This window comes from Rhopalosiphum maidis, chromosome 3 (genome assembly GCF_003676215.2).
Source record: "Rhopalosiphum maidis isolate BTI-1 chromosome 3, ASM367621v3, whole genome shotgun sequence".
In the NCBI taxonomy this organism is placed as follows: domain Eukaryota; kingdom Metazoa; phylum Arthropoda; class Insecta; order Hemiptera; family Aphididae; genus Rhopalosiphum; species Rhopalosiphum maidis.
In genome coordinates, this window is record NC_040879.1 from 44647107 (window position 1) to 44669376 (window position 22270).

General features: G+C 26.2%; 1 protein-coding gene across 2 annotated transcripts; it reads right to left on the reverse strand.

Annotated features, from left to right (window-relative positions):
• Nucleotides 1–1297: 1297 nt before the first annotated feature.
• On the reverse strand, nucleotides 1298–6252 carry LOC113556088 (5-aminolevulinate synthase, erythroid-specific, mitochondrial). Of its 2 annotated transcripts, none has more exons than XM_026960825.1 (9): nucleotides 5955–6252; nucleotides 3617–3876; nucleotides 3222–3432; nucleotides 2947–3131; nucleotides 2658–2869; nucleotides 2441–2573; nucleotides 2102–2370; nucleotides 1827–2036; nucleotides 1298–1735 (listed from the first exon to the last, which is right to left on the reverse strand). In XM_026960825.1, the coding sequence occupies exons 2-9, from the start codon at nucleotides 3870–3872 to the stop codon at nucleotides 1604–1606; spliced, it is 1608 nt and encodes a 535-aa protein (XP_026816626.1). In that variant the 5' UTR covers nucleotides 3873–3876; nucleotides 5955–6252; the 3' UTR covers nucleotides 1298–1603. The 2 variants fall into 2 exon arrangements, with proteins under 2 accessions (XP_026816626.1, XP_026816625.1); XM_026960824.1 differs by having other exon boundaries at nucleotides 1299–1735; nucleotides 3617–3881; nucleotides 5955–6251.
• Between the last annotated feature and the right edge of the window lie 16018 nt (nucleotides 6253–22270).

Consider the following 22270-nt stretch of genomic DNA (forward strand, 5'->3'; position numbering starts at 1 on the left):
TTACAATAACACAGGATATTGTGGGTACATTTATGCTAGTTATAATATAATAAATTCATATGTATGGAAATATGTAGACATTAATAAAATGATATATTCATCTTTGTTATCTTATTCAGCCTTAATTACTTGCCAAATAGGTAGTGCCATTGGTTATAAGTATAGTATTATAGTATTTATAATCAATGGTAGTGTATACATAGAAAGACCGGATTAAGGATCGATTGGGCCCCAGGACACCCTATACTTGGTATCACTACATTTTACAAACTATAAATTATTATATAATTTTGTACAATACAAAAAATATATATATATATATATTAATAATTATAATATATACAAAAAAATTATTTGTTACTAAAGAATTATAAGTTATAACTTAAATTTTTTTCCTTGATTTTTCTTTTGCAAATTGTGGTATAGTTTCATTCAAACAGATATCATTTTCTGAGTATAATATCATTAATGATGTTAAATTTTTTTTGGTCTGGCTTGTTCCACACTTATTTTTATTCTTGTTAACTTAGGAAATGCTCATTCAGCTGAACAATTGGCTACTGGGATAGTTAAATATAACCTAAAATCAATTAAAATGTTTAGGAATACTTCCTGCAATAATTTTTTGTAAAATCATTACACTATTATTTATTGGTACCTCTACGAATAGATCAACATTACCTAATATCAAGTATTATCATATACATGTTAATACATAATAATTGATTTATTAGAATATCAATTTAATATTTATTATCATTTAGTAATTTTTATGATATGAAATTAAGAAAATTTTTATTTTATAATCATTAATTAGTTACTCTACTAATTTTTTTTAAATCTATTTTAAATGCATTCAAAAAAATATATTTGGGACATAAAGATGGGCCCCCAAAATCAATGTGCCTCGGGAACATGTCTTCCTTTAATATGGGCTTGATACATTGTAACACATATTATAAATCATAAATTTATGTAAATATTGAGAACCACATTAAGAGATCAAAAGTTAATTAACAGATGTATCATAGTACAATGCATATACTTGCATTTGATTAATAAAACAATACTGAGTAATAAACATAACATTAATGTTTACCCATTTAACATATTATCGGTATTACATTCATTCATTCATACAACTATTTTCATAGTAAAAACAAAGCATAACATAGTTTTATATAATGACTATATTTTAATTACTGCAATGAGAGAACAAAACAATTTTGTAAAATTATGTATTAAAAATTAATAATAATAACAGAACTATTGTAACAATAACAACTCATAGATGTAAAAAATTTGTGATCAGTTATAAAAAAAAAATTTGGAGTGTAAGTTTTGGTAAGTAATATAATTTAGCACAATTAATGTATTACAAGAACGATGAATTGTATCTAACTATTGGAAATATTATATTAAATAATAAATTATTGAAGTTTCAGAACTATTATTAGTTAAGCGGACAATCCCCAAATCATGTGTGTAAATACATGTAATAACAAATATTAAGAAAAATAAGAATGTTTACCCATTACCAAAGATTTAAAATCAAAATAAAAGTTTAGTTATTTAAAATAAGACATGACCAGGAATACTGATTTTAAGCTGAGGCATTAACTAACTGATAACAATTGGGAGCCAGACATGACTCAATAGTAATTCTACAGTTGTTTTGTATATGGTTGCTGATTCGAGCACACAAAGGTTTTTTCTTGCACATACTACAGCGAGTCTGAAAAAACAATAATCAATGGATAAATTTTGAATAAACATGTAATATAATAAAGAATTTTCTTTTAACAAGAATAATATTGATTACTTACAGCTTTAAGAGGAATGCCAAGTGTTACCCAGACATCAAGCATGTCTTCCACAAGCGTATCAATCATTTCTGGAGTATGGTGTGGTGTAGGTGCCAATCTTAATTTTTCTTGGCCAATTGGTACGGTGGGATAATTGATGGCTTGTACATAATGTCCTTTTTCTTGAAGTAGTATATCAGATATTTTTGAACATAAATTCGGATTTCCAATCTAAACAAAATATATTTCATGTATAAAATTAAATAATTATCATTAGTTTTTATTTAAACTAAAACCTTAATGGGTATGATATGAGATGGTGTTGACTCAACGGGTAACCCAGCAGCATATAATTTTTGACGGAGGTACGCAACATTTTCCTGATGTTTTTGTCTGAGCGATCTTCCTTCTGCTGATGCTAATACACTGACAGCTGTCCGAGCACCGGCTAAAACCATGGGTGGTAATGATGTGGTAAAAATAAAACCAGCAGCATAACTACGGATCATATCAATTAAATTGCTTGAAGCAGCAATATATCCTCCCACATTACCATAAGCTTTACCTAAAAAAAATATAAAATAATAAGTTACACAACGTGTACATTTTTTTTTCTGTCTTATTCATATAATAACCCAATGTGCCAGATATAATGTCCATTTGATTCATTAGACCCCGCAGTTCACCAACACCAGCACCATGATCTCCGTACAAACCAACAGCATGAACTTCGTCTACATAAGTCAACGCTCCATACTTATGAGATATCTAAAAACAGTTGAATAAGTTTATAATATTGTTATAAAATATAAATCATTTTTAAATAGACCATTGATAGTATTTATTTTTTACCTCGCAAAGCTCTTCGAGTGGACATATTGCACCGGTCATAGAGTGAACTGTTTCAAATGCAACTATCTTAGGTACAGCCTTATCAACGGACATTAATAGTTCTTCCAAATGTTGTGGATCATTGTGACGAAATATATGCTTGGGAGCCCCACAATTACGAATACCTTGTATCATTGATGCATGATTACCAGAATCCGAAAATATATGTAAACCTAAAATATTTAACAATACAAAATTATTAGTTGATACAACAACTTATTAAATATTCATAAATATCAATTGTTTATACCTGGTACCATTTTCCCCAACGTAAATAATGTAGAGTCATTTGCAACAAAACATGACGTAAACAATAAAGCCGCTTCTTTTTCATGGAGTACAGCCAAATCCTTTTCCAAATTCTCATGAAACATTGAATTACCGGATATATTACGTGTTCCTCCAGCACCTGACCCATATTTGTTTAAAGTTCGTCTAGTAAAATAATTAATATCCAGTTTTGAGTAATAATTACAATTAAATAAATATATTATTAAGAATTGAATAATAATAAACACATCTTACTGAACTGCACCCTTCACTTCTGGATGACAAGACATGCCCAGATAATCATTTGAACACCATACTGTAACTGGCTTTTCATGTCCTGTGTATTCAACCGCATATGGAAAATCCATAGCCAATCTATTCACTTTTTTGAAAATCCTATAAGAATGATCTACCTTCTTACGCATAATTTGTTCATGGAAAAATTTTTCATAGTTGTAGATATTTTCTTAAAACACAATAAAAATTAAAATTATACATTTATTACAAGTCCATAAAATTGGTAAAATAATTATGTATCTATCAATTCAAAGTATTACAATGTATATGTATACATAAGTACTAAATAAATGTGCTATGAATTATTCAATTAACAGCATAAAATATTGGTAATATTAATAGTAATTTGGTACCTGTTATAGATTTGGGTTCAATAACATCCTCTTGAATTTCTTTGCTAACTTCTTTAACTGCTTTTGCAGTACTTTCATTTTCTAGAAACGGGCACTTTTTTTTATTATCAATTTTTTCATTTATAACACTTGCAGGAGATCCAACATTTATAAATCTAGACATAACTGGACACGAATGACCATATGTCTTAAGCAAGCCCGAAACATAGTTCTTGACATAAGTAGTTGGCAGTTTAGACATGAATGGGCACGCCATGATTCTGAACTAAAAAAATATGTAAATAATAATTAGTATCTAACTATTGATGACTTAAATATTAATTATAAATTTAAATTACTTATATTTTTATAAAATATAAAATTATATTATTTTTAAACAGTATCTACTCACAAAAAATAAATGGAAATATATATTTTTATTTGGTTAAAATAAATACAGTGAAATTTGATTATAATGATTTTCAAGGAACCTAGAAAATCATATTGTTATGCCCAAATTTAGTTATATCTCTGGAGTCTGGATATATATAAAACAATGATTATACAATTTTAAAGTTTAAAATTAATTTTTTGAAATATATAAAATATTATTATTTGTTTATTTTATTATATACCCATAAGTGTTCTCTTAGTAAGTTTTAGCTATTTAAAGTACTTAAAAATACTCATATCTCACTATAAAATTATAATATCAATAAAACCCTATGAAATGCCCTAGATTAAATTTTTATCTTTAAGTTTGATAATTGGTAAATTTAATTAATATTAAAATTAACAACATAAAAAGGATTTCATCTGAATACAAATTTGCACGTTGTGTGTTAGTAAGATGGAGACAGTACATGCTAATAGCTTTTTATTAAAACATAATTTTTATTGTATAGAATCATTATTTTTAAATTAATACATTTATTTTTTCGTCATACATATTTTATGAAGAATAACAGTTACAGTAATATTACCTATATGAAATGTATAACATAATTAGGATTTATTAAAACAAATAATTAATTATAGTTACTATAGTTAAAACTACTCCATATAAGATAGAAAACCAACAAAATGTATTACTGGAAATCATTATACCCAGAATATTGTAGTATGTAGTACAAAATTATAAGCTAATTTGTTTGCACTTATAGAATTCATTAATGCTTTAAATGGTTAAAGAAGGTCCTCTAAACCTAAAGGTAAGTACATATAATAAAATAAATGTCTACAATACAAAATTTAAGTATGATATACACACACAAAAAAAGATCAATATTAAGATTATAGTTACTGTAAAATAGTTAATAGCTACTTATACAATAGAAAAAGAAGTAAATAGAAAGTAAAACCATTACCCAATATACTTATAACATAATTATTTATGCTTAATGGTTTATTAAAATACATTAAGATTTTAAACAAGAAATTAGTTACAATTGTTCAACATTAGCAAAATACATAAATTATATTAAAACTATAATCATATATTATTACTTATTAGCATAATAAATTATAAACTTTCTAATAGTAAAAAAAAACCTGTTATAAAAAAAACATCAAGGATCAACAAATACTTAGGTAATTATTACATTAAATGTTACCTATGGTAAACAAAATATAATATAATATTCACCAATAAGTAAATTATAATATTAACATATTGGCTAAGAATACCAAATTAATGGATTGTTGAATAATATATCATTCAATGTCAAACATTGAATTATATTATAATTAGTTAACCTTCAATCTAAGTGTAATAATATAAAATATTTATATATTAGCATAATAATTAAAATATTATAATTAATTTCAAATATTTTTATTATAATTATTTAATTAATTATTCCATTTTACTGAGTTACCGTGTACAATAACCTTTAATTAGATCAAATAGTATAGAATTGTATTGGTCTTGGCCAGTAACAATACAATTTAAAAATCAACAATTTTAACGGGCACAAGGTTAACCGGGTCACCTTTCACCCTAACCATATCAAAGTAATATAATGATCGCAAAGAACCTTTTATTTTTACATTTTTAAATTGTCGAGAAAAGGAATGCCTCAAGTTCATACGTTTGTAAGACATGTTAATGTGTCTGGCCACCATGACAACAGTCGGACCAGTAAATTAAAATCAATTCAAAAGTGATTTTTAGATGATTTTCCTTTTTTTTTTTTTATGAACATAAGATAGAAAGACTAGTGTCAACAAGTAGTAAGGTTCGGGCAAGACGCTACGGCAAAGTGTATATATCATTATAAAGGTAATATCGCGCAATAGTCAGACCGACGATTTTCGTAACGGCACAGCGCCAGTGGACATTTGAAGCAGATACACTCACCTTTTACACTACACGGGGTAACACGTCCAAGTTGCTCTGCTCTCGACGGATATCCGGACTTAGTGCCTGACGTGTAGTCTGGGAACTGTGAAAAGTGAGAGTTGGACAAACGGCGACCACCTCTGACGTCAGAGTGCGAAGAATTTCTCTCGCGTCAAACGTACGCCAGCGACTTGTCCGTCCGGTGTGAACGGGACGAGGTGAAGATGAAAATGTGCACAGGTCGCGATCACAGACGACTGACAAGTGACGGTGATAAAGCGTGAGCGTTAACACTATACTTTACAGTTATCACGGTCGTCGGGTGGCGGCGGAGGACTGGCAGTCAGTGTAGCAGTTGTGCGATCGTCGGCGGCCCCTCCACCACAGATATCGTACAACTATTATTGTTATCAACGACGGCGGCCTCCACCGCCTGCCCCGCACTCCACGGACGACGGTCGTCATACGAACGTCCGGCGCCGCCGTCGTATTATTTTTTTCACGATCTTTTTACTCTGTAATTATTCAAAGGCGTATGTGCGTGACTCCGGAAGGGGTGGAAGAAGCTAAACCGCTAAAAGCCCGACACGACATCCGCAACTGATTGAAAACCACTCATCAGCTTTTCTGACTAAATGTATATGCGCTTTATTACATAATATTATTGCTAACTTTGTATAACTTATGTTACGTGAGTACTTTCAATTTTAAAAATACCTATTGTGTTCTATGAAGTAACGTAAGAAATATTTAGTTGGTGGTTGACCAAGACCTGATTTGGGCATTTTGAGTTTTTAGGCAAAATACAAAATTTGGCCCCTTGTCAGTTGTCAACAGTCGTAGCATATAATATAATCCCTTTCACATATGAGTTGTATAAAACAAATCAATTTACCTATACATTTTCTCAAAAAAAATTACGATGAAAATTGTATTCTACTTAAAAAAAAAGGTTCATACAAATCAGTCACCCTAATAACGGGGGACATAGGCAGTTGCCTATCCTATCTAATGTTAAATAATAAATATAGCCCCGCAGTGGTTCGGATTCAAATCCTATTTCAAATGTTTTGAAATAATAAACAATATTGTACTTGTAAATTCTAATCAAAATAATATCAGTAGGTATATTAATCGTTTTAGTTAAAGATAGACGTAACTAAACGATCGACAATGTTGTGATGCTGTCATGCCGGCGTGACGATAATATCATAAACGTATTTAAGATTTGTTTCTCGGTTTTTGTACATGACATTTTTTTATTGAATTCGTTTTTAAATTTTAATTATTTTGTGAAGAGTAGTGTTATATGAATTATATCATAATATTATGATTATAGTCGTATTTATAAACTAGGTAGATAGGTAATTAAACTAAATTTGAAAACAAAAAATTTTCGAAAAATGTTTGTTAATACATCCTATTCCTATGACATCACGTAATTGAGTGTTTAAGTGTTATATTCTCATAGGCACTTAAAGTAAAATACTAAATAATGTTAATTGCAAGAGTACGAGCTACTGAACTAGTATAATTACTTTCCTTGTCATTAAATTATGAAGTATGTATCATCCAATATTATAATTATTATTGATGCAATTAATAAACAATTTGTGTAAAAGCACTGTCTATGACGGTGGGTAAAACCAAGTATTTTGATTTAATAATGTAATATTATATGATATATATATTATATATTACATATATGTGAGGGTATTAAATTAACGAATTTAAAAATATTTAAATTTAATGTTCTCATTGTATTTCAATGTAATATTCATATTATAGTGTTATAACTTATAAGTTGATAACTGTGTGAGGGCGGCTTTATATTTCCCATACCTTATTTTGTTATCGATAAATGTTAAGACTCCCCCCCCTCACAAAGGCCTAGTTATGCAAATGATACTTCAAATTTACTGTATTAAAGTACATTTTAATATACTAATACTATACAATATTATTATAGGATGTTGGCATTTTTAACTAAAAATAATTTTTTTCACAACTACTAGAAAAAAAAGCTAAAATATATACAAATGTACTAGGGCTAAAAGAAAACTATAGAAGCAATGATCCTCAATTTTAAAAAAGTAGGCGAATGGGTACCGATTTTCTGAACATTAGGCGTTGAGAGGGCCATTATATAATGGATTTTATGAATGTATTAAATTTGAATTTAAAAATATGTATATATACATGTAGCATAGTGTACGTAAAAAAGATTCTGAGCGGAAACCATCTGTCAGCCTATAAATTATAATAACACCAAGTATAATGTAATGTAATGTGTTTTTTTTTTGTTAATATTTTGATATAGCTATTATACATGTTTTACTTTTAGTATTCTGATAGGCTGATCTAATTTATCTTAGACAATGTAGTATTTAATTTTTTTAATTATTATAATAATATACATTTATACAATATTGTACAACTTTAAATAATTTGAAATTTAATTTTATCTTTCTGTAAATACCGTAAAACAGTAACAATATAAATTCATAGTATAATTAGGATAATTTTATAGATATTATCTTAAAATAAATCAAAAATGTCATTGCGTGTAAGAAATTTCATAATCATATAATTTATGTAGAAGTAAAAGGAATGTACTATAGTTTTTCAATATTTAGATATAAAATGAAAAGTTTTTATGAATTTCTAAGTTCTAATTATAAAATAGTTAGTATTTTTTATGTGATTTTGATGAATTTTGTGAAAATTCTAAGTTCAAATGCATATTGAAATAAATTGTGCCTAAATATTTTTAATATTTTTATGAAAATATAAGAACAGTTTATATAGAATTGTGTATTCAATTTTCAAGATTCTTAACCAAGCGAATAATTTTTAATTAACATTTATAAAAATAGAACTAAAAAATATCGCAAATTTACCATGCCTATATAAATAGCTCAAATAAATTAACAATTTTGACAATTTTATCATATAATCAAAATTATAATATATGCATTTTATGTAAATTTCAAGTATTTACTTGGTTATTCGCAAAAAAATATACACAGATGACATATGTTACAGTGGTTGCAGATGTTCAAATATTCGATACCTTTAATACTGAGTACCTACCTGTGCGTTTATGTATTTTATAATTAATTCATTATAATATTACGGTACTTACTTTATTTACAACTAAATACTAATTAAATACAAATAAGATAATATTAATAAGCTGCTTATTTGATTAAAAAACATATGATTGATGCTAATCATATACATTTGTTAATATATTTCCCAATTCCCTTTATATACAAATCACAATATACCTAATTAGCAATAACAAATATATTAAATAATAGTATAAATCGATTGGAATGAATGATATGATAATTGACAATCCTCGTTTCATTTTTTTTTTAATCTCATTTAAAATAATGGCTATACACAATACGGTTTAGGATGAAATCAAATTATTTGACTTTATATCGATAACCTTATAATTATTAGTAATTTTTATTAAAGTATTATTTATGTAATAGCCAATTGGTTATAATGTCCACGTGTTCAATAAAAAAAGATTGCATAATTTTTTTCTCAAAAAAAAAAAAAATAAATAAATAAATAATAAAAATCTTAGTAAGATTGGTATGAACTCCAATTTAGCCATTTAAATTATAAAATAAAATGATTAAGGTTTGCGATTATGCAATAATACTTATGTGATTTATCATTAAGAATATGAATACAATTAGATGAAATATGACATCTCGTATAAACATATTTTTTAATATGTTATGTATGAGTATATATAATAAGGTTTCAGTCTTCAGAATACAGAATGTAAAATTAAGTACACACCCAGATTCAGTAGGTATTTATACTACTACAGTATTAGGTACATGTAAATCCTTCTCGTTAAAAATAATTCATTAAAATTGTGAGTTATAATATTTAGGTTAGTAAAATACTAAAATTCTAAGTTAAACTGTAAAAGGTGTATCTACCTATAAATTAAAATTTTTATACTATTTTTTTTAGCATTATTTCGATTATCTATGTAAAATTTAAAATGTATATCTTGAATGCTTGAACATTTGATACAAGGTTCTCTACAAGTTTGTCATCTAAAAAAATTGAAAACTCATAAGCACAATAATTATTTTTTAAAGACATCTGGAAATTCTATCTGGAATTCTGAAGTTTTATTTTTGATTTAATTGAATTAAAAAATATTTATCTTAGGGATTTGAAAATTTTCGTTATTATACGCATATCATTATTGTCTATAGTCTATACATAATTCAATTTTTTGTGGGAAAACACAACTCCTCTATTACTCAACCCGTATAACGTTGCAAAAAATACGTCCGGACGAATACGTGTCGGCATTATAACGACCCGCTTATACTAATAGTAATAATATTGATTAATATAAAGATGGTAATAGGTATTATATTATCGTATATTGACGAAAAAAATATATTTACGCGATATTGAGCTGTTCTCGTAAAAAACTTTTTTTACTCATGAGAATTATCAAGAGAAAATAGTGTTTATGAAATCAAAACCAAAAATAAATTCAAATGAGTTACAAAATAATATATTTTTATTATAAAACATTAAAATGTATTTACATTATATTTTACAGAAACATTAATTAACATATAAGAGAACTAAAAGAAGATTAAGCGGAATCACATGAATGACATAAAGAGAAGACAATTCATTAACAAAACCTAAACATTTAAAATTTAGGAAAATTATTTTCCTTTTCTATTTTATTTTTTATTTTTTCTTATAACTTACATCAAGAGATTTCTATTCGACTATTCCAGTTTCTTTTAAAGTGGTGGTGCGTGGTTATGTATAGGACATTTTTAACGAAAGGGTTTGTATACGACTATGAGTACTGATCTAATGATTGATTTGTACTCGAGTAGTTAATTATTAAAACAAATGTTAGATTTTAATATAGGCCGAAGTAGGTGGAGGCAAAAGTTAAGTTATTTTAGTTATTGTTTAGTGTAATTTGATCATGTTAACCTTTTATTAAGAGTGATACCAATAAATACCAAAGTATTTTGTAAACTGATTAAGTCGAATTTGTTGTTAAATACAAGTGGGGACATTCCTTTCTCTTAAGAGAGAAAAAAATAATTGTATATCTTATCAATCGCTCTGTAGTTTGTAGAAAACACACTGTATACATCAAAAAAATATTTTATAATAGACCGTTTTATATTAGTAATAATTAACTGCTGGTGGATCTTGGTGAACCTCGAATTGAATTTGTATTTCGTAGTACGGTTCGACGATAACGTTTCGTACAATGAATATAGTCTACTCTATGAGAACGATTCTAAATCTGCGGTCACGACCCACATTAGGGTCACGGAGGTTTCGTATACCTAAAGTGGTTTGCGATTCACGAGTGCATAATTCACATTAGTATGTTTTCGGCGTAATTTTTAATGTATATTAAAAAAAAAAAATAATTAAATACCTAATTAAAACGATCGAAGATGAAAATCATTATGAATATTATATTTATATATTTTACATCAGTATATATTATAATAATATACTATGTGTATCATAATTGTTATAGGTACTTGTAAGCTAGACAATTTTAACACACCTCTCTTCCTTCCACCTATCAAAGATATTATGGTTTTATATGTTATCAGAACAATAAATTAATATCGATTAAAAAGATTTAGCTATAAAATGAAAAGTTTGCCAGTCATGGCACAGAAATAAAATAAAAAGAATGATATCGTTTCACCGTGGTGCGAATATTTATATGTATGAGTTTTCCTTATTGTTTTCGTTTTTAGGTTAAAGTACACACATTTAAACAACAATTATAAACATTTCAAAATGAAACTATTTAACTATACCCTGAAAGTTTAAAGTGATTATTGAGATGTTAGTTTTTCGACGACTAACAAACAAGAAAACATCAAATGAAAGTTAAATTTAAAATCAATTCATCTCGTATTGTTTGAAATGAAAATTATGAACTAGAATTTGTACGTAAAATTGGTCAACATTTAAATATGTAATATAATAATTACCTATATTGGTATATATTTTAAAAATCAATTTTTTATTATTATTAAAATAAATTATTTTTTACTGTAAACTATCATGCTTGTTATTTATATTTTTATATTTTTTACATTCAATCTTTCGTAGGTACACAACAAACGTACAATACAATATTATGATCATTTGAAAAGTTTACGTTCGAAAAATAATCTTAGGATAGATCACATTCGAACATTTTAAACTAGTAACTTTACCCTTGATTAGACGTTTATAGGTACATATTATTACGAATAATATACGAAAAACTATTATTATTTTGATATTACATAATATTTTTTATTAAGGTTTCACTAATCAAATGCACATTAGTTATGAATTTGGTTTTATTTTTCTAACTTCCTTAAGAGTTAAGGCGTCTTTATTTAAGCAACCAAAGGTCTTATAAATACAATATAAAATAGTGAGTGTAAACATGATAATCAGTAAAAAATTTAATATAAAATGTGTAAATGAAGTGACCTGCTGCAGTTTATTGAAACGAAAGGATATTGAAAAGGGTCAGTATGGTTATCAGTATTTGTATTAAAATCATAAATTGGAAATATTAATGTGTTACAAATGAAAAGCAATAAATAATAAGTACTTTAAATGTTTTAAAGTAAATATTAAGCTATGTAGGCACTTGTGTGGAAATAAAATGTCCGATATCGTAAAACACTAGGTAGAGGTCACTATTACACTATAATACTATATTGTAGTACTTACACTGAGCTACACTCTATAAGACTATATTTGCTGTGTAGTTTACACAACAAATAAGTAAGGATATAAAATTGAATATAATAAATTTATACATTTATGAAATATTTTAGACTCTAGATATATTTATATCAATATTAAACTTGTTTTTGCTTTTCCTAATTATTTTCTAAATTAATGAGGATTTTTGTATTTGACCTCCTAAAAATACAAAATAGTTCCATTTGCTAACAAAAACCACTTTTGAAGTTGAATATTGAAGCATATTTCCTATTATAAAACGTGCACACAAACACAAAATAAAAAGCATACAACATTGTTGAATCATCGCGCCGTTCAGAATTGAATACCAATATACACATATACATTGCCTTGGATGCCTGATACTAGAGACGTAAAGATATTAAATGATTAATTTAAGAAAAAATATTATTAACAATATAAGTTTTTTCACAGTTTCATAAATATAATGTTTAAAATTACATACTTTTGGCTAAGACTTGTATTTCTTGTTTTGCTCAAAATCTAATTAGTAATTTTCAAATTTTTCCAAATCTTATCAAAAAATATTAAAAATTGCGAAAGTGTCACCCCCACTAGCCAGGTGACGCATTACTAAGTTTTGCCTCAGAATAAAAAAATAGCTCGGTACGGCTTTGGTTAAATTTATTTTTATTTTATTACCTAGGTATACTAGATAGGTATATAATACAATTTCCTAAAAACTCAACAAAAAAAAATAATTTAAAAATGACCAAAAAAGTCTACTTCAATAAGTGAAAAACATTTAATTTAAATATAATATAATTACAATTTATAAATATAATACTCGATAAACGTTAGGTTTGATAAGCGTGTATGTGTGTAAAAACACTTGTAATATAAGTTATAAATTATAATAGATACATCATACAAGTGTTATAATTTAAACACGTGAACAGCATAACTGTATCAGTATATTACTTTTTTATACATACGAATTTATTTTTAAAAATGTCCCATAACATGAAAAATGACATAAAAATATAAAAAAATAACGTTAAAAATTAATATTGATATTGGTCTATAATTAAATAAGATAATTTTCACTACCTAATCTTTGTTCGAGCTTTTTTTCAGAGATTTTTTAGGTATTTAATTAAACTCATTTAAATATTTTTAAATTGTTTATATAATTTTTCGAAATTAACAATAAAATCGCATGACAAAAAAAGAGAATTTTGCCATATTTTATTTTATGAAAAAAATATTTTTCTACGATCAGGATAACCGCTGTAATTTATAAAATAGAAAACTATGTTTTTATGTTTGAATTTGCAGTGTGATTTCCTTTTCAAATGTAAATTTATATTAGTTATACGCGCGCATATACAATTATTACGTATACCCACCTATTACACAAATTTATTTTAAATTGTGATTATTAAGCATGTGTGTTGAAAACTTTTACGAGTAACTACAGTATATTTTACTTCATACCATATTACGTATCCGTATAAGTAAAAAAAATATAATTATTTACCTATGTATTAAATTTTTCTGAATAATTTTTTAAATAAATAAAATATGCAAGTTTTAAAATGAAATAAAAAATTACGTACTGTTGTAGTAGTTTATATATAAAATTATGTAACTATAGATAAAAATTATTAATAATTAGTAGTAATTAGTATATGATAAGTTTATTTAATATTATTATCACTATATCTATATATACAATATTCAATACTTAATTATACAATTTTGTTAGTTCAACCTTCAACATATTACCTATATAGATATAAAAATATTATTGCTCTTTGCAATTAATTGTATCAAATTCTGCAGGTACCTAATACAAACCTTAATACGATATCCTCGGTAAAATAATATTACATTTTAAATTTTTTATCTACCTACCAAATAATATACCAATATATACAATATGCCTACATAATATTTATTATTAATACAATCATTTTACAGAGAATAGATAAATTATGAATTGGTTGACTTAAAACTTCTACATTTGTATGTAGTATGTACAGCATGTAAAATCTACATATCAAAATAATTATTAAATTAAAATATATTTGCAAAATTTTGAAAATTGTATGATATTGTTATATTTACAAATATTCTATACCTACGAAAATATAATCTTTAACCTCTAATATGTGGAATTTTAAGCAAACTATGATTATGGTTTTATTCTTTCAGAATTCTATGTCTTATAAATCGTAAGAATATATCTTATGTTTAACTGAATAGTGACTATAAATACTATAACTAATATAGACTATGAGCAAATATACTAAATCATAAAATTCTGACTTCTAGTCTTATTTGCATTAGGACAATCCACTACGTACGATTAAAGACACTTGTGGTGTCAATAAGTAATAATTATTTTTTCATATTTTAACGCCTATAATAATATTTATTTAAACCAAAATAAATAAAACCTGCGATTGTAAATGTATTTTAAATGAATATTTATAAAATAAAATTGTGTTATAAGTTAAAATAATTATTTTTCTACACTATAAATTAATTTTTATTTTATTTTAACTTTAAATAATTGGCAGTTTATTTAACACATTCTAGATTAATAAACATTTTTGAATTTATTTATAAATACCTTTTAAAGATTTTTTCAATAGTATTAACTTTTGTCTCAAACTCAAGCCTCTTTAAAATACGCTTTTAATTTTTAAATTACAATGCAAAACAACATAATATTTTTACATCGAATGTTTTACCTTTCTGAATTTCATATTAAATGATAATATTTTAAAGAGACGAATGTAAGATCCTTTTGTAGATTAATTTTGTATCTATAGTAATAAAAATTATAAGATATTAAAAAAACAAAATGTTTATCTACACATTTTTAAAGTTTTTATGGCCATGGTAGGAGACTTGTAACAAATTCAAGGATAATATGCATTTGAATAAAATATAATAACATGTGTGAAATTTAATAACCGATATTAAAGCCACCAGTTATGAGTATATGTTATGAAGAGTCATAACTTAAAAGTTATAAACTTATAGCCATTTCTTAATAAACTGAATAATGAATAAATGAACAAATGTCATACATGCTTATATAATTTTTTACGATCCACGTATAAAAAATAATAATAATATTTAAGATAATATTGTAATTAATTGTAGATAATTAACTGATTTCTATCATTTTGGTTTCCAAATCATTAACTACGCCCACATACCTAAACTCAGAAATGTTTGACTTGAATATTTTGGTCAATAAATTTATTCACTAACTTTTACATACACTTTAGATCAGTGTTTCCCAACCTGGGGGACGTGAGCACATTTCTAAAGAGGCACAAGATAGTCATCACGAAACACAATTTGTATTTATTAAATTATTTGTATTTTACATGAATGAAAGAAAAACGAAAAATTAATAGCGACTAGTTACTTGATTTCCAAAAATATGTAATAATAAGCTAGACTGGGATTTTTATAGAATGTCTTTTTTTTCCAACGCTTTAAAATTAAAACTAAAACGTATCTCCGTAAATGGAATGTATATTTTAGGAAATTCTGTATATTTTATACCTTATTAGCATTTTGTGTATTTTGATAAATCAAGTTTTTTACACTTTTCATTAATAAATTAATGTAAATTGTAGAAAAAAATGTTAATACAGTTGTTATAAAAACTTTTATATTAGTAGAGGTACATTGCACTTATGAGAGAATAGTGTCGATCATGTAGTAGATATAAAATACTGGTCGACCGCTGTTTTCATATTAACAAATAACAATAATAGATACTTATATTTTAAAGTTCTTTAAAAAAAAAAAAATGCAATAATTTAACTGCACGTTCCCTTCGCGTTTGAACTAAGGCCTAAGGGCAATATTATGATATGCGTATACACTTAACATGAAAGATATTTTTATTTAATAAAGTGAATATACCAATAAGTAATAAGCTTACTAGATACTAATATTAATTATTTAAATATATTTACCAAAAAAGTTAGATAAAAGATTCGATAAAATAGGAAAAATAGATTTAATTTTCTATTTAGATTATTTAAAAATTAACGTAGGTAAGCTTATCTGCTTATACATGACTCATTTAACAATAATTTCTAATAATTGTATTAAATAATAAGTTAATAACTAATTAGAATATTAACACAAACATTTTTATTTTATGTATTATCATAGGCCATAGCCTGGACTATAAAATGTTATGAGCTATTTCCTTAGTACCTTAATAGGTAAGAAACAACTCGTTCAAACTTTAATTTAGATACATGAAAATTTTCAAAAAATTTATCTTCTGAATAATTTGAAATAAAAGGGGTTTTTCATTTTAAAACAGAAGTTCTATTGCCACAGAGCACCTCAATAAATATTAAATAGTATAAAAATCTCAAGTATTTAGAAATATGATCTATATAAAATCTAGTATATAATAAACAAATATGGTAGATAATAGATAAGGTATATTATACAATTTCAAAAATCAGATTTTATATAACTGCATTATTAAAGATAAAAAGGGTGACGAGTGATTATACTGTGTGAATCACCTCATATATTATCAAATTTACACTAAGTAATAAGTATCATACTAATATTTTGCAAAATTTTTAATCATGTTCAACACTCTATTTAATGATTTATTAGGTACCAGAAATGTTTTTAAACCGCCAGCTACTCAATTGTAAATTTAAAACTATATGACATCACAACAACATGTAGATACCTAAGCAAATTATATATTGTAATTTATTCATATTAGCCATGTCTATACAATTTGCAGGTCTATTGTAGTAAATAACAGTGTTATTAAATTATTATTATTAGTTTAAAATATATTTTGAAGTCTTAACAAATGCAGTATACTATATACACGAATAAACATATTAACTAAAAAAAAAATTTTTAAACAAAATCATCTTTCAAATATTTAAACCGCGAAAAATTAAACCTTGCTGATACACGCCTATTTGTTGATTATAAATAATAACATTAATAACTAATAACTAGTTACTAGTATAATTATTATACTTATTAATTATATGGTATTGTGGACTATGGTCTATGGTTGGAATTTAGTGTATAGCAATTATTTTGATTTGAGTATAGCATACACCGATGACATTTTTTTTTAACTTAATAACAATTTATAGTTGCAACAAATTTGTTCCCCAATAATCAATAATTATTTGCCTATATATTCTTATAAAAAATATTCATAAAAAAAGTGCAAGTAATAATTGAAGACTGTAGTAGAGGTATTATTATGATTTCAAAATAAAAATTGCGCCCTTAGTTAAATTGAAGCTAATTAATATGTATAATATCAATTAACAGCAATAAACTGATAACTAATAACTACGATGACTACTGTACTAGATATTATACATACATAAAATAAATGAAGGGAACAGGTTTTTTTTTTTTTAAAAATAAGATAAAAAAGGTTAGTATCAACTTCAAATTTTGTAAAAAAAATCCTAAATAAAGTGCGCGAGAGTATGAGTATCTAAAAAAATTTGAAAAATTAGTTAAAATACTCAATCCCTCTCCACCCCTCCAGTCAAGCACTGAATACCTATTTCCATAAAAGCTGTGTATTATAAAAAAAAAAATAATGTATAGTAATATATTATATATAGAACTATATATTTATAATAGTGTCGACAGTAAGGTACTTAAATAATAATAATTATAATAATTAACAACATTTCTATACCTAATTCGTTTGTTGTAATTTTATCAATTTATCAAAAAGTTATTAATAATACTGACGTAATATTACGTCACATAGAATTTTAAGTATTTTAGCCAATATAATAATTTAAATCTAATGTCTATAATAATTTATTGCAATTAAACATGTATAAAATTAGAAATGACAACAATAATTAAATTAAAATTGTATCAAATAAATGTAGTATGGATAATTTATTCGAACGGAAATATATATGTTAATTTAAATGTTCATAATAAAATTTCCTTATCCTTATATATAATATATATATATATAAGAAGAACGGGCATTTTTTTTGTTTCAATTTTGTGACGATATTATTTAATATTTTTCTAATTTTTTTTCATAAATATGTTTCAATGATTTTATCTTCTGAGTGTCACTACGTCATCTAATTTTTCATTTTTTTTCTAAGGGAAGGGAGAGGGGGCTACGGTTTTTTAGCGTGCTATTTAAATAATTTAATGATTTTTTTTTCACAAGGTCGTACCAAATGAGCCTACGATGAGTAAATCACTCTTATTATTTATAATTTCATTTTATTTGTAATTTCAGTAATAAATATCATGAATTAAGTTAAATTATAAAAAATATTATACATATTACGTGACTAGACTTTAAAAAGTTTAATTATAATAAAAAAACCAATTTATATACGAATCGATTATTTAACACACAAGCGAAGCCGGGTTATTCAGATAGTTAGAGAATAAAAAAAATGAACAATCATGGTCTGGCTGAATTGTTAAATAATATTTTAAAACTTATTTTATGAACATTTTGTAATTTATTGTTACAATTGCTGTGATAACAATTTATTCTGAATGTTTTGGTTCATAATAATTAATTAAATATCTGTTAATTTTTTTATAATTGTTATACCAGTGTTTTGTTATATACAGCGTAAAATGTATATCTATATTAGATAAGTATAAATTATTATTAGTTATCATTATTATTTAAGTACACATTTTTAATGACATAATTAATGATACCGCATTAAATGAAATACCGCCAATACCATAACATTTTTATGGTTTAAGTTGGAAAAATATTGACGTTATAAGATGTTATTATAATTATACAATAATACATAAAACTAAATATTAGGTATAATAATAATAATATTGTATCAAATATCAATAGTTTAAGTATAAGTATCCTTCAGACAAATTATTAGAATTGCAAAATAAAAAAAAACTTTATCTACATAACATCAAATATTAACAAAACAATTGATTTTATTTCTTAGTTATTATTCTTATGTCTCGACTAAAATATGTCATGATAAATTTGTGTAAGTTTTAAAGTTCTTATTGTTACATTTAATCAATCTGAGTATAAAAATCATCGATAAGCCTTTAAAGACAAGGTTTTAGTATAATTTACCCGACAGACAGACGTATTATTATACTATTATTATTTTATTAATCATAAACTCTTTAAACAGTTCACTTTAGCTTTTAAATATTAATAATACAAATTTACACCACATTATGTAATATAGCGAATATACATAGATACGCTGTAAATGTGTGATTTAAAATGTATGATTCAATAAAACATGTCTCCTCCTTTAGTGTAGGCTACTTGTTATGCACCAATATTATAGTGTTTTAGTGTAGGCCATGATCAGTTTTTAACGATTCTAGTACAGTAGATACCGATGGAGACTGTTTTGTTACTTGGATGGCAATACGTATCGACATCGTTGCATTATCGTAGGCACAGTAATTACAGTGGAATACAATCATTTTATGTTTTTAATTTATCATGTTATATTCACCGAAAAATTGAAACCATCTCTCGGTCGTAACTCGTCGGCGACAATATAGGAGGTATACACACTCGGAACGCAGAAACTTGTACAGCGCTGCCGTCGTTCAGCGTTCACAGCGCCGTGCGCCGCCTGTTCCGAGACCCGCGGCGATATCGAGGTACACCGCTTCCGCTTCGAATCGTTTGCTGGGGACGGGTGTTTGGCGGGGGTGGATTTCGGGGGCGCGGAGCTCTGCACGTTTTAATTTTTTTTTTTTCCAAGACACAGAACGCGGTCGACCTGAAAACCGCTCACGAGCTCCGCGGTTCCAGACCGGCGCGTCTCGATCCGGTGTGATTACGCCAGGTGGGTGGTGTGCTGAAACGTCGCTCGCGGGAGACAACAATTATTTCAGTTTCGGTCCGCCGGGTACCCAAATGCGAATAAGTGTTGCCAGACTGCCACGACAAATCTTCGCTGAAAGTGTTGCCAAACTAATATTCTATAGCGAAAATTATTTTGCCTATGTAACACGCCAACGATTTATCGTCAAATTATATTATAGTATTTTATTTGCACGTAATAGATGTACCTACTTTCGTTTTATTTTTTCACACCCATGCCGCTAATATATCATATTTTTTGTAATGAGCTACCTATATGAATTTACTGGGTAAATAACACATCCGCCAACCGTTTATTTGTATACAAATTTTGCTTATTACAAATAATGGGTAGGTACACATTTGGTACGTACTACATACTCCTAAATACACATTTGTACGACGCTTCTCTAATAGTCGTTGGTATGATATGTTTTTTTTTTTTTTGTAATTTTGTTATGGGCCTCAACTGCTAGGACTTTGGGGCGGGACAGAAACAAAATAAAAATTAGATGTTAAATTATAATAATATAGGTATTTAATACAATGTAAAATAAATTAACCACCAATTTGTGATTTGTTAATTGTTTCATCGTAAACATGAAAAAATTCTTAAACATTTCTAACTAAACAGTAATAAGAAGTTGCAAATATATGCCAATGCATATAAATCCAAGCCCAATTCTTTAAATATTTCAAATCCACTTAGGTTATTTTTAAATGCAATTTTTTATTAATAATTTAACTAGATTTTATGCAAAACCTACTGTAAAATTATAATTTGTTAGATAAGTTAATATTCTATATTTTTTTTAAATAATTCTCGAGTGGAAATAGAATGGACTTATTAAAAATGAAAATTATTATTATTTTTTAATATGTACATATTATATTTTCCGCTGGAACCGTGGAAATTAACATCATAGGTACAAAGCTAATTTTTCCATTTTAAATAATATAATGGCAATTCAATTTGGACTTATTTTTATTAATTCAAAAATAAGATCAGTTCATAAAATGCCATTTATTATGATTATATAAAAATAATGCAGTCTACAATACTATAATGATATTTGGCAGTATCGTAAAGAGAGCCTAGATATCTTGATTGGACATTTACCAACATTTTTTGAACAATTGAACATATCATATTTGGCCTTCAAGCCATCGATGCATGGTATCTGTGAACAGTGCCTATACCTAAGAAACGTCTAAATACAACGACGCAATAAATTGTATAAATATAACCACGGATATGGGTAACAAAATCGATCGATAGAGCTGTTTGGAATTTTTGCTAATGTGGGACATAAACGGGAACATTTAAAATGGCAGACGCACGCTTCAAATGAGCAACACGGTCCGGCCATACCAATATTTTTGAAATTTTTAGACAATATTTCCTTTGTGGGATTATTATCGAGGACATTAATCGACCCTGCGGCACATGCACGTCGAGACCATCAAACATTAATTTTTTTCGATAAAAAGAATTATTGCATTCGTATTCTCACTGCAATAATATTGATAATATTATAGACAGGACGCACTACATAACACCGGCTATCGGCGTCGTATCGTGACTACCGCGTGTTCTAAATAATATTATTATCGTTGTGCACAACAGAAAACACGATGTGCCGATAACGCCCATCAATATTAGAAATATTGT

Bases quoted from the DNA above. Each gene is read 5' to 3' on its own strand.
- LOC113556088 (XM_026960825.1), bottom strand. From the start codon at position 3,872: ATGGCGTGCCCATTCATGTCTAAACTGCCAACTACTTATGTCAAGAAC. The intron at 2,870-2,946 runs GTATAAACAATT...TAAATATTTTAG, and splicing joins GTTGGGGAAAATGGTACCAG to GTTTACATATATTTTCGGAT. The intron at 2,574-2,657 runs GTAAAAAATAAA...AACTGTTTTTAG, and splicing joins CACTCGAAGAGCTTTGCGAG to ATATCTCATAAGTATGGAGC.